Here is a 13,189-nt window from a genome sequence, read left to right on the forward strand (position 1 = left end):
CTTTTTTTTTTTTTTTTTTTTTTTTTACAGATTGGAATATTGTCCCTTCTTCTTTTTAGGGTTTAAGTTGAGAAGTCAGAAGTGGCCTTTATTGCTTTACCTCTAAAATGATCTAACATTATTCTCCTACAGCTTTTCATATTTTTCCTCAGTTTCTATGTTAGATATTATGATTGTGATGTGTCTTGGATAACTTCTTTTTTTTTATCTTTTCTACTTTGTGTTCTTTATGCATCCTACATATGTACATTCATTTCATTTCTAAGGTTTAGAATGTTTTCTGCTATTATTTTATCAAAAAAGGTTTTTAATGACATTTGTCAACATCTCCATGTTCTCTTCTATCCAAATGACTCTTACTTTTATTCCCTTGACCTTGTCCCTGAGTATGCTGCATCTTTGTGTGCTCAAATTGTATATGAAATTTCTGATCATAGCCTTTTAGTTGTTTTTATTTTTTCATTGCATATTGAGTGTTCAAGTTCAGATACCCTGCCTTCAAGACCTGAAGTTGTGTCCTCAAGGCCTGATTGTCTATGTGATCTTATCTGTTGGAGATACTTTCAAGGGGATTCTAATTGATTCATTGTGATTTTCATTTCCAGGAGTTCTGATTGGTTTCTTTTTAGAATCTCTATTTCTTTATTAGAATTGGTTTTCACTTCCTATATTTGTTCTCTTAATTTGTTCTTTTTATTATTTTATTTTTGCTCACTGAACATTTTTATTATCAGTTTTTTATAGTCCTTCTCTGGAATTTTATCCTTTTCTTTTTGAGTGGGGAAGGGTTCAGTTTGGGTGATGAAAAATATATGGAGGTGTATGGTGTTGATGGCTGTACCAAAAGTGAGGCTGCTAAATGTAACTGACTGGTGCAGCAAAAATTGACTATCATTATAAATTTTATTTAATTTATATTTTACTACAATTAAAAGGTTAGGAAAAATAAGGTTAACCTGGACCCAGAGGACCTCCTTCCCAATAGAAACATACCGTTGTTTGTTTAATTATGCCATTGTTTGTTTAATATTTAATTTCTGACATAAGAACAATTTGAAATTAAATGTTACCAAAAGCAAATTAAAGACTGTTCCCCAAGTGTCTAATGCTCTAAGAGCAGCTTCTAATGTGTTTATATTAAATTTACAGCTTTCCATTGTGGTGACGTAAATTTACTATCAGATGATTCAGAACTATAATTCTCATGTAGACACATTATGGTGATGAACTAAATGAATGACAATGCATAAAAAGATGCACTAAATTAATAACAATACATAAGATACTTGAGTAAATGCATTTGTTTGTTTTCCATTTGAACTGAGCATTAACACACCTGGGATACATGTTTAAAAAAAAAAAGAAGAAGAAGAACTTGTTCCCATCTTGGCAAAAGGCCAGTCAGTGCTGGTTTTGACTAATTTCTGTCAGCAATGTCTCAGTGGAGATTGCTCACAGAACTACACACACACACACACACACACACACACACACACACGGCTAACTCAGATCCATGTAAAGTTGGGTGACTCATGGTTGCTCCTGAGTCTTCCAGGAAACATTTCAAAAGGCAAATAAAGAGATAAGAAATGACTATGGCCATTAGTTTGAAAAATATTCAAAAAATTTACTCATAAAATGAATTTGACAATGAGTACATGCTAGGAGCCCTGCAGCTACCCAATCCAGGAACTTCATAAAAGAGGACTGAGAAGAAAGGAACATATACTAAAGGTATTTCTATTGATATAATTCATATTAGTTTATTCCATTATTAGATTAATTAAAAGCTGCCATTTACAAAGTACTAGAGTAAGCAATTTGTAAACTTAGAATTTCCTTTCACCAGAGAACTTTTAAAAACAATTGACTAAAGTGGGATTGAAAGTTACATCCATAGTGATAAGCCCACAGTATATAGATGATGAACTTTCTTTTTCTTAAAAGTAGACAAAATACATGTGTTCCTTACATACTTATAAGCTTTGCAAATCATGAAGCTCTTTTTATATCTAAAGCAGATTGCTATACAATTCTGACAAGAATTAGTGTAATTGCTAATACCTAATGCGATTTGAAAGTGAAATTGATAATACAACCAATGTCTGATATTCTCTGTGAAATTGTTTCCTGGATTTATGATAAGATTAAGGTTGGAACCATTCCACACTTAGGCCAATCATTTCGTAAGTGAGTGCAGTAATCAAGGTAGGAAAGTACATTTAGAAAGTGAGGGGAAGTGGAGTTTGAGCAAAAGTGGCTGCAGTGCTGTAACTGAACCCAGCCTGGGCGCCAACCCTTCTATATGGCCTCGGGATAGGAGGAAGGAGAGGTGAAGGATGAGTGTGTGCCCGGAGCCCGTCTTTGACATGCAGGCGTAATGTTGGGGAGCACGCTGACCTACACATCCTATGTGATTGACAAGCAGACAGTGAGCTTGCTCCTTTTAAGCAGAATTCCATAGTGGGATGGAATACAAGGATGGACTACATAGTTGTCAGGTATACAAGGAGAATTCACCTAGGGGTGCTAAATACAGGTGAGTGTGTCTTCTGGACCACTAATTAAAGAGGCTGGTTGCGTGGAACAATGCAAATGTGGTAAAAATAACATGAAAAAGAAGTAGAAGAAAGCAAGATCTTGAAATATTTAAATTGTAAACACTAAAAGAAGCTTATCTGGATAAAAAGGTTCATTTCCCCCAAATTCTGAATCCTCTAACACCTACAATAAATTTTTACTTTTATTAGTTTTTTTTCTTAATTATTTTTTTTAAATTTGGAGAGTTAGAAAGATAGCAACCCTATTTCTGAATTGTTGCCTCAAAATACTGAAGTGTAAGACAGGTTATCAATTTAACTAAGCCTAAAATGTAAGCATCTGTATCTATCCATCCTTAAGTCTAAATTACTAACAGGCAATCAAAAGAAAGACATTCAGCCTCTTTTAAATTGACTTTATGATCTCTGTAATGATAGTGTTTCCATTAACACCAAGGATGAGAGGTTGCGATAAAATGTGACTTGAAACTGGCACAAATTCTTGGCATCTGTCAGTTCCCACAGCTGGGACTGTCGGGAAAGTTTCTGTCCCTGTCTTCCTTTCTCTGCCCAGACCTTGTCTAAGGCCAGTGTTTTCTTCTCTAAGAAGCTGTTGTCAGGGTGTTTCTTTTTATTGCTCTTTCTTCATATTTATACTACCATTAATGCCCAAACCACAAACTTGTAGGGGAATCGAGACAGGTGAAAATTTTTGTGAGTGGTCTATAAATAGATTATTTGTTACTTCATTGGAGGAATGAAAATAAAAGAGAAAATAGTTTATTTGCATTTTTTTTATACAAACACAAAAGTATTCTTTTCCTTTTAGACTTTGATACAGATATTGATGTCGGGGAGCTCTTTCCTGTCAGATGCAATCTTTATTTAAATGAGGTTATCATCTCACAGGAAGAGGAAAACACATAATTGGAAGAATGCTTACTTTGCAGTCATGAGCTCTGATCTCAAAGAGCAGATTTGATATGGCCCTCTTTATTTCTCTTTGGTGATGCTTTTTTCTCTCCATTAAAGTCAGAGTATATTAGCTGCCTCAGGGACACAGGACATAGTGGATGGTCCTATGTAAAATGCCAATGGTGGATGAAATGGCAATGTTCATTTTACTGATGATTATAGCTTACCTTTCAACCTTGTCAATCATCTGAACTATTTACATAGCTTCAGGCTCTGGTACCCACCTAATATGCTGACCTCGTGATGAATCCAAATGCTAGGATGTGATAAAGATCTCTCTCCCAGAATTTTTCCTGAGCCATGCCAGTGGCCACAGAGTCCTCAGGAATTGATTGCTGCATGGAGGCACAGGGTACCTCGGTGAGTTTCTTACTAGCCACTTGAGGATTCACATGTGCAATACTTTCAGAGCTTTTTATTTGTTTACCCTGATGTAATTTTATATATTTTAAGGTATTATCCACATAACGCATGACCAGAGCATCAACATCCGCAGAATAAAACAACCAGCTCCAAACCATCCCCATTGTCACCACAGTGAATGCTTCACTGTCTCCAAATTTTGCTAATATTTTAAACACTATGCTTTTCATCTCATGCTTGATTCCTAAATCTAAAACGTCAGGCCATCTTTTATGACTCAAACTAGCAAGGATGGACGTGGACCCTGCACCCCCCTCACTCATGTCCCTTGCCCTACCCATCCTCTAAACACACCCACAGCCCCCTTTCTATCTGGGGCAGCAGTGGAAAACATCATTTCATATTTTAGTTTATTGATAGTATATAAAAATATAAAATTATTACAAAACCTGTAGGTATTTAATTGTTGTTCTGCATTTATTCTCACTATTGTGATGTTTCCTTAAGAAACTTCTAGGAACTTATTCTGTAGCTGATACTGATAATTTATGAGGATTATATTTAAGATAGCATTTGGAATTTTTAATAAAATACCTTTCAATATATTATTTCTCATTTTTTTCAACTTTACATGCTGTTAAAGTATGGAGCATGTATATTTGTTTGTTTGGAGAAACTAGTTGTATTGACCATTATTAACTCAATACTCATGTCACATGTATTATCAGGAATGCCCGTGCATATTGGAAGGCCATCTGATATTATTTCCCTTATTCTCCCTTTTCTAAACTTCAAGCATTCATGTTCCTATGTTGCTTTAGTTTTCTTTCTTGTAGTGTCTCTTAACTTTTTGTATGTCTCAAATTTCTAATAGGCTCATTGAGTCCATTATATCGATTGTGATCATTTTAATTTCAAGTTAGTTTGGTTCTCTACTATTTGCTGTCATGACACTTATTTGCCTGTACATTTAATCACTTTTCCTGAGACTCTGATGATTTGTCATTAAATTTCCTGCGCATACCCATTGTCATTTTTTTTTTTTTTGGTGCTGAGGATTGAATGCAGAAGATCTTACCATCTGGGCACCACCCCAGCCCTTTTTATATTTTATTTAGAGAAAAGGTCTTGCTAAGTTGCTCAAGGCCTCACTAAGTTGCTGAGGCTGGCCATGAATTTGTAATCCTGTTGTGTCAGCCTCCTGAACTGCTGGAATTACAGGCATGCACCACTGCACCTGGCCTCCCCATCTTCTCTTCTAAGGCATTCTGTGTGTGCCCCTGTGTATGTGGGTGCCCACGTGTGTGTGTGCACGTGTGTGTGCATGAACATGTATGTTGTGCTTCCCTCTTTCATCTGCAGGCTTTCTCAGCCAGTGGACCTGGCTACTCTTGGGTCTGGCCAGCAGGGGTCACTGCTGATGGCATTTTTCCCTGAAGAGAACCACAGCACTGCACTAGATCTCAAATTCCAATACTTATTTTGAAATAAAAATAGACATAAATACAAGAAATAGAAGAGCAAACAAAGAAGGAGCAAGGAAAGGCATTGGAAGGCAAGGTGTAATATCCTGTGAGCTGTAGGGAAGGGGAGACAGCATAACCACCAGCAGATGATTGTGGTGTTCACATGTTCAGGGAAGGGGTCTACCACAGCGTTCTGAGTGTGAGTGAGAAAGCGAGGAGAAGGACCTTTGGTAATTTACACTGGGCCATAAGAATACATCATAGATTTTTGAAGACATGAACTAAAAGATGGCACCTGATTTGAAGGGAATTTGATTCTGCATTATTGAAAGAAAAGTGGCGCAGGGCTGATCAAACACACACCTGGGATAAAAAGTGGGTTTATTGTCAGGAGCCTGACAAGGCTGATCTGCAGAAAGAGGGACAGCAGCAGCAAGGAGGAAATGTTGGAATGACTTTCAGTTTACAGCTAGCAGCTAGCAGCTGTGAGCAGCTCGGAGTGCTTGAAGAATCTACACTTGTTCAGGCCTGATAGGAGCACCTGCAGGATGGGATGCTTTGCTCTAGCGAGCCCTTAGCGAAACCACATCCTGAGCACTTGTGGTTAGCCAAGCTGCCAGATCAGGAAACTGAGAACCAGGAGCTTCAGGAATGGAACTTCTAACTTAGAAATCCCCTCCCCTAGGGACAAAGACCCTTCCTGATAATAGCAATATTTAGAACATCCTCATAGTGTGGTTACATTAGGCAGAAGGTGATTGGCTTATGGATACTATCTTGCTCATGTATGATTGATGGGCATGCTCACTCGAACCCTATAACAGTTGTATGCATTCCAAAAATAAACTGAGCTACTGGACAAAAACCTGAGGTGGGTCTCCAGCCAGTTCTCTCATCAGCTCCGGGAGTCTGTGTGTTGATTACATGTCTCTACCCCCCGACCCCCGCGACAAGGTAGCCAAGCAACTAATTGACCAGAACCACAGCAAGGGAGGGCAGCAGCGACCCCCTTGAATGTCACCTTTGACAGTCTAGAATCATGGCCACAGGCTAGGGGCGGGTTTAGTCTTGACTGACACAGAAAGCAACCCCCTGATCTTGTGGAAGGCAAGTTTGTTTCTCAGGAACAAAACAGGCAGTTTTTCTATCTCTCAGAAGGAGGAACAGGGAAACTGGCATGTCCCTTTATCTTCACAAGGAGAGAACAGGGAAGCCAGTACGTACCCATCTCAGGGGCTGGTAAGCTGTGTCTATCTCTCAATGAGAGAACAGGGAGACACTGGCACCTCTCCAGACCAGTACGTTTTATCTCTGGCTAGTTTCTATTTCTTGGGAATAAGAACAGTATTCGTAAAGTGGGGGTGGGGAAAGGAAGATGGCTGCAATCATGCCAACAGTCATGTGTAATGAACGCTCACAAAATGAACTAACTGTTTAAACTTGAATTGGTAAGTGAGTTCATTTTTGGAGGTAAAGCTAAGACTGAAATATAGAAGAAAAGTCACCCCCGCCCCTGGGATGATAAAAATGTATTCAAATATGAGCCTATAATTTAGACATTTACATTGATTTCTATGCACTTACTCATAAGAGCTCATCTTGATGACAGCTGATCCTGTAGGGGAATAAATACCCATATTCTAATAAAATCATTGCAGAAATATACTATTTTCATGACTGCACAGGTTTTATAAAAATGTCGGCCATGTATGCTACCTTAAGATATATTTATGAAGAAGGAAAATGAGATTCCGTTTTCAGAATAGTTTATTCTTTATCTAAGAACTTTAATAATTCACAGTCAAAATAAATGAATGATTCTAAAATACTTTACTGTTTATGTAACTTATTGTTTCATGTGTTTGTAGGAAAACCTAAATGAATGATGGAAAATTATAATCAAACGTCAACTGATTTCATCTTGCTGGGATTGTTCCCACTATCGAGAACTGGCCTTTTCCTCTTGGCACTCACTATGCTCATCTTCCTACTGGCTTCCGTTGGCAACCTGTCCATGATCCTGCTCATCCTCATGGATGCCCGTCTCCACACACCCATGTACCTCCTCCTCAGTCAGCTCTTCCTCATGGACCTCACTTACATCTCCACCATTGTCCCGAAGATGGCTTCCACTTTCATCGTGGGAAACAAGTCTATCTCCTTCACTGGATGTGGGGTTCAGATCTTCCTCTTCCTCACTCTAGCAGGTGCAGAGGGACTGCTGCTGGCATCTATGGCCTATGACCGTTATGTGGCTATTTGCTTTCCTCTCCACTATCCCATCCGCATGAACAAAAGAGTGTGTACGCTCATGATATTGGGGTCTTGGATGATGGGCTCTGTCAACTCCTGTGCTCACACTGTATATGCTCTGCATATCCCTTATTGCAGATCCAGAGCCATCAATCATTTCTTCTGTGATTTCCCTGCCATGCTGCGTCTGGCCTGCATGGACACTTGGGTCTATGAATACACAGTGTTTGTGAGCACCACCTTCTTTCTCATGGTTCCATTCACGGGTATTGCATGTTCTTATGGCCGGGTTCTCCTTGCAGTCTGCCGCATGCACTCAGGGGAAGGGAAGAAGAAGGCCTACTCCACCTGCAGCACTCACCTCACTGTGGTGACCTTCTACTACATACCCTTTGCTTACACTTATTTACGCCCAACATCCCTCCGTTCCCCAGCAGAGGACAAGATTCTGGCTGTCTTCTATACCATCCTCACCCCAATGCTCAACCCCATCATCTACAGCCTGAGGAACAAGGAGGTGATTGGAGCCCTGAGAAGAGTCCTTCACAGAATTTGGTCCATGAAAATGTAGTCAAAGTTTTCTGCTTTAATCCTTATAACCCAGGTGACGTTTATTCAACTGTGTAAAACAGCAAGAATAACCTTATCCAGTGACTACAGGCAAGGAACGAAAATTAATCTACAAGATGTGGAAATACTAAGATTAGACAGAATAATTATATTTTTTCTCATCAAAATAATGGATATGTATTATCCAACAACATGAAGGCACTAGGGTCTGGTTGATTTGCTGAAATGAAAAAGTAAAAAGTAGAAACTATTGAAATTATTCTGCCTAATGATTGTACCATATTTTTTCCTGTGTTTAGTAAATTATCACAAAATTACATTGAAATTTTAATGTCCATAAATAACTGAAAATAATTATCTTTTTAATTTTTAAATAATTTACATGTAAGGCAGACTACACAGTTTACAAAACTTTTGCTTGGTATATAAAAATTTACTTCAAGTAAACGCTCCAAACTTTTTCCTACACTAATGGTAATTTATAGTTGTATGAAGTATAAATAAATTTTCTTGAGATTCAGTAGTTCTTTCATCACTAATTGGGACATGGGGTAAGTTTATATTTTCCATGAGAGAGGCCCTGCATTTATCTGATTGAATTCCATGTATGTAGTGTATTAAAAGATCTAAGGATCAGTAATTATATCTGGAAAAATATAAATTTGAATTAGAAGATTCAGATGCATTTTTAAATATTAATAAAAATATTGTCTCTAATTGATGAACAAAGTTTAGACCATTGGAGCAATTATGCAATTTCTACAATCACACTACTACAACTTTGTATCCTGAGTATCAATCAGTAACCTTGGATCCATATTCTATTTTATGGACAACATAATGTTTTACTTCCTGTTCTCATACATCTACAATACCAGTTTGTGTTGAGAGAGTCACCTTCTCTGTACCAGTGTTTTTTTTTTTTTTTTTTATCAAGATTATAGTTTTTGTTCTTTTAACTGTTGATGGATCTGCCACCATGACATTAAGACCACCTTTGCAAAATAACTGCTAAACCCTCCTTTCAGAGCTTGCCTGCTTGCTGAATGACCTGTGCAGATTTCTCTTTGTAAGGAACTCAACCTTCATTGCGTTCTTGACATGCCCAATTCTGCACCAGCCTGTGTGTGGGCATCCTGCAGTGAAGCCCTTTAATGTATTGCCAGATAAATTTTTTTTTTATTGGTGCTTCATCTCCCTATTTTTTATTGGTTTTTCCAGTGACATTCTTACAAAGAATGTCAGAGACAATCTAATATTTCGTGCCAGTTATCTCTTTACTACCAGCATATATGGAGAGCTCAAAGTCGATTAGAAATGATTTTGTGAAATCCTCCTAGATCCTCTGACTCAGGAGAATTATAAAGTTTTCCTACTATCATGGGACTGCACCCAGTGGCTCTCCTTCTTCTGACATCACAAGGAGCGTGGTAGAAAGAAGCAGCATTGTTCAAGTTTGTGCCATCTGCTACCATCTTTATAAGCATCTACTCCAGATCATCTTGCATGTTGGGCAATGGTGCCTCTTGGGGAGACTGACCTAATCCCTCTCCTCCTACAGGGTCCCTCGATCCATGTTCATTGTGCACTTTTTGGCCATGTTTCACACAATTTTAAATCTGTAGTCATTATTTCCACTTTTTCACATTCATTATTTTCCCTCCAACTGTGATGTGCACATTTATAATAATGGTATCTCCTTAAGTTAGATTTATAAGGCATATAAATCTTACAGTTTTCTTAAATAGCATTTTAGGCAAGTTTGCTTTAGGGAAAGGGAAATGAATATTTTATCCTTTTAGTCTTTCTGTTTGTTTGCTTTTTGTATCAGGGATTGAATCCAGGTGTGCTTTACCATCAAGCCAAATCCCCAGCCTGTTTTAAATTATTATTATTATTATTATTTTATTTTGAGAAAGGTTCTCACCAAGTTACTTAGGGCATCACTAAAATGCTGAATTTGGCTTTGAATGTGCAATCCTCCTGCCCCAGCCTCCCAAGCCACTTGGAGTAGAGGTATGTGCCACCACTTCTGCTTTTTCCTCATATTTTGAAGAATGAGTATATTTCTCATCACAATTGTGGTTCACTAGTGTGATAATGTGCAAATTATAAAGGTTTAACTTTCTGTTGTAATATTTACCTCAACCCCACTGTTCTTTTTTTTTTTTTTAATAGTCTTAACATTGTGAGCAAGTGTTACTTGTTGTTGTTTGTTTTGGTACTGGGGATTGAACTCAGGGGCACTAGACCACTGAGCCATGTCCCCAGCCCTATTTTTTATTTTATTTAGAGAGAGGGTCTCACTGAGTTGCTTAGGGCCTCACCATTGCTAAGGCTGGTTTTAAACTTGCAATTTTCCTGTCTCAGCCTCCAGAGCTGCTGGGATTACAAAAGTGCTGAGCAAACATTTTATCAATCCCTAAACACTGTGAATTTACAGAAATTCAGTGGATATAGAGGTGCACAGAAACCTCCAACAAATTGGAGGACCCATTTGGTATTGGATCCTTAAGCACAGCCTTTTCATCCCATTGCCACACTCTAAACACTCATAAAGTATTCTTGTTTCTTGCTCTAAATATTTAAAAATATATAACCCAATCAATAAATGGGCCAAGACCTGAACAAACACTTCTCAGAAGATGATACAAATCAACAAATATATGAAAAAATGTTCATCATCTCTAGCAATTAGAGAAATGCAAATCAAAACCACTTTAAAATATCATCTCACTCCAGTCAGAATGGCAGTTATTATGATGACAAACAACCAATAAGTGTTGGAGAGGGTGTGGGGAAAAAGGCACACTCATGCATTGCTGGTGGGTATGCAAATTGGTGCAGCTAATATGGAGAGCAGTATGGAGATTCCTTGGAAATCTGAGAATGGAACCACCATTTGACCCTGCTATCCCTCTCCTTGCTCTATACCCCAAAGACTTAAAAACAGCATACTACAGGGACACAGCCACATCAATGTTTATAGCAGCACAATTCACAATAGCTAAACTATGGAACCAATCTAGATGCCTTTCAGTGGATGAAAGGAAAAAAATGTGATATATGGAATTTTACTCAGCAATAAAAGAGAACAAATTCATGGCATTTGCAGGTAAATGGATGGCATTGGAGAAGATAATGGTAAGTGAAGTTAGCAAATCCCTAAAAATCAAATGCCAAATGTTTTCTCTGATATAAGGAGACTGACTCATAGTGGGGTAAAGAGGGGAAACATGGGAGGAATAGATGAATTCTAGGTAGGGCGGAGGGGTCAAGGGAAAGGGAGAGTGCAGGGGATTAGCAAGGATGGTGGAATGTGATAGACATCATCATCCAAAGTACATGTATAAAGACACAAATTGGTATGAACATAGTTTATAAGAATTGTAATGCATTCTGCTGTCATTTATTTTTTAAAATAAAATCAATAAAAACATGAAATCCACCCTAATTATAATTATGTTCTTTGGATATTGTGTCCTTCCTAAAGAGGTTTTCATTTTCTGAAGTCCTACAAACTCAAACTCAAACACATAGATTTTTTATATCCTTTTTTTTGTGTGTAAGCAAATAACAACATTAAAACAATATGCAAGACTTTCATTCTATTTTTACATTTCACTGCATTTCAGGAGGGTGAAAGTATTTTCTGTGCTCATGCTGTTAGGTTTGACACCTCTTGGTTGTTCATATCTACAAGAAAAGTTTACTCATGTAAAAACATGATAATAATATAAGGGTATCATGCAATTACAACATCAGAGGAAATCATAAACAAAGAAAGTACTGCCAGATTAAAAACCTATAAAATTGTAAAAAGTTGGTTTGAATTAAAAATTTAACAATATGATTGTTTGTATTCCTATTTTGAGTCAGTTCTACTTGTAAACTTTTTATGTAATTAATATTTTCTAAGTAATTTTTTAATTTCTTATTACATAAATGATAGAAGAATTTGTAGATTACTATTCAAAAAATACTGTTCTTTATAAATTGATTGAACTTGGAATTTTAAGTTTGAAAGCAAAATATAAACTATTGAAAAATGAGAGAAAACACAATATGTTTTCAACATTTACAATATAAAGATTTTCTAATAACTGAATTTGCAGAGTGAAATTTGCATAAATTCAAATATAAAATACATGGAAGAGCCCTACAATTATTAGGTAAATAATGGATTATTTATTCATTATTAAAAATATAAAAAAGCAGTTAAATGTGTAAAAAATTATGAATATCAGTGCAAGTATGTAGAAAAGAAATGTTACAAATAAATTCTAAAATAAGCATGCTAAACAGCACAGAGATGTAAGAAAAGACCTTACTATTGACTGGCATAAAATATTGGTTACAAAACCAAAGGATCTCTTGTTTTACTCACTAATCTATATGCAAATGATGTTAATTTAGGAAATAAGTGAAGATAATAAAATTCTCTTAATCCCAATATTTTATTTTTGACAACTTGTCAAGAAACAAAAACATAGAAAAGGTAGTGCTACTAAAAGCATAAAGTGGATGGATGAATAAGATAATATTTAAATAGATAATTAGGGTTAATCAGGTCAAACTTATATAGATAATATTGTAAATATTTATCAAAGTTTAAATTTATGTTTAAAGCAATTAGTTAAAAGCATATTATCTATAAATAAAGAATTTAAAAGAAAAAACATGCACTTGTATTTATATACTCAAATATTTTGTCTTAAGAAGCAGAAAATGAATTTTGGGCAATGTATTCAAATGTTTACTTTTCAAAATGTTGCTGTAATATTCTACTATTAAGAAATAGTATAAAATTCAGTATACTGTCAATATTGAATATGTTCACATTTTCAAATTAAACAAAAAAGTTGTGGTTTATTTTGATCAAATATGCTGGTATATTTCTTATTTTCAGTATTATACTTAGTAGAAGCTCACAAGAAGCAGGGCTCTGCCCCATCAGCAGTCTGCTTGTGCAAGTGGACTGCTTTGTCTGCAGAGAAGTGCCCTTCGCCTGCTGTGTATTGG

At 36.6% G+C, this 13,189-nt stretch overlaps 1 protein-coding gene across 1 annotated transcript; it reads left to right on the forward strand.

Annotated features, from left to right (window-relative positions):
- The first annotated feature begins 7,229 nt into the window (after positions 1-7,229).
- On the forward strand, positions 7,230-8,168 carry LOC143398908 (olfactory receptor 2L2-like). The gene has a single exon (XM_076855620.1). The coding sequence runs from the start codon at positions 7,230-7,232 to the stop codon at positions 8,166-8,168; it is 939 nt and encodes a 312-aa protein (XP_076711735.1).
- Positions 8,169-13,189: the final 5,021 nt, after the last annotated feature.

Source organism: Callospermophilus lateralis, chromosome 5 (genome assembly GCF_048772815.1).
Source record: "Callospermophilus lateralis isolate mCalLat2 chromosome 5, mCalLat2.hap1, whole genome shotgun sequence".
NCBI classification, from domain to species: Eukaryota; Metazoa; Chordata; class Mammalia; order Rodentia; family Sciuridae; genus Callospermophilus; species Callospermophilus lateralis.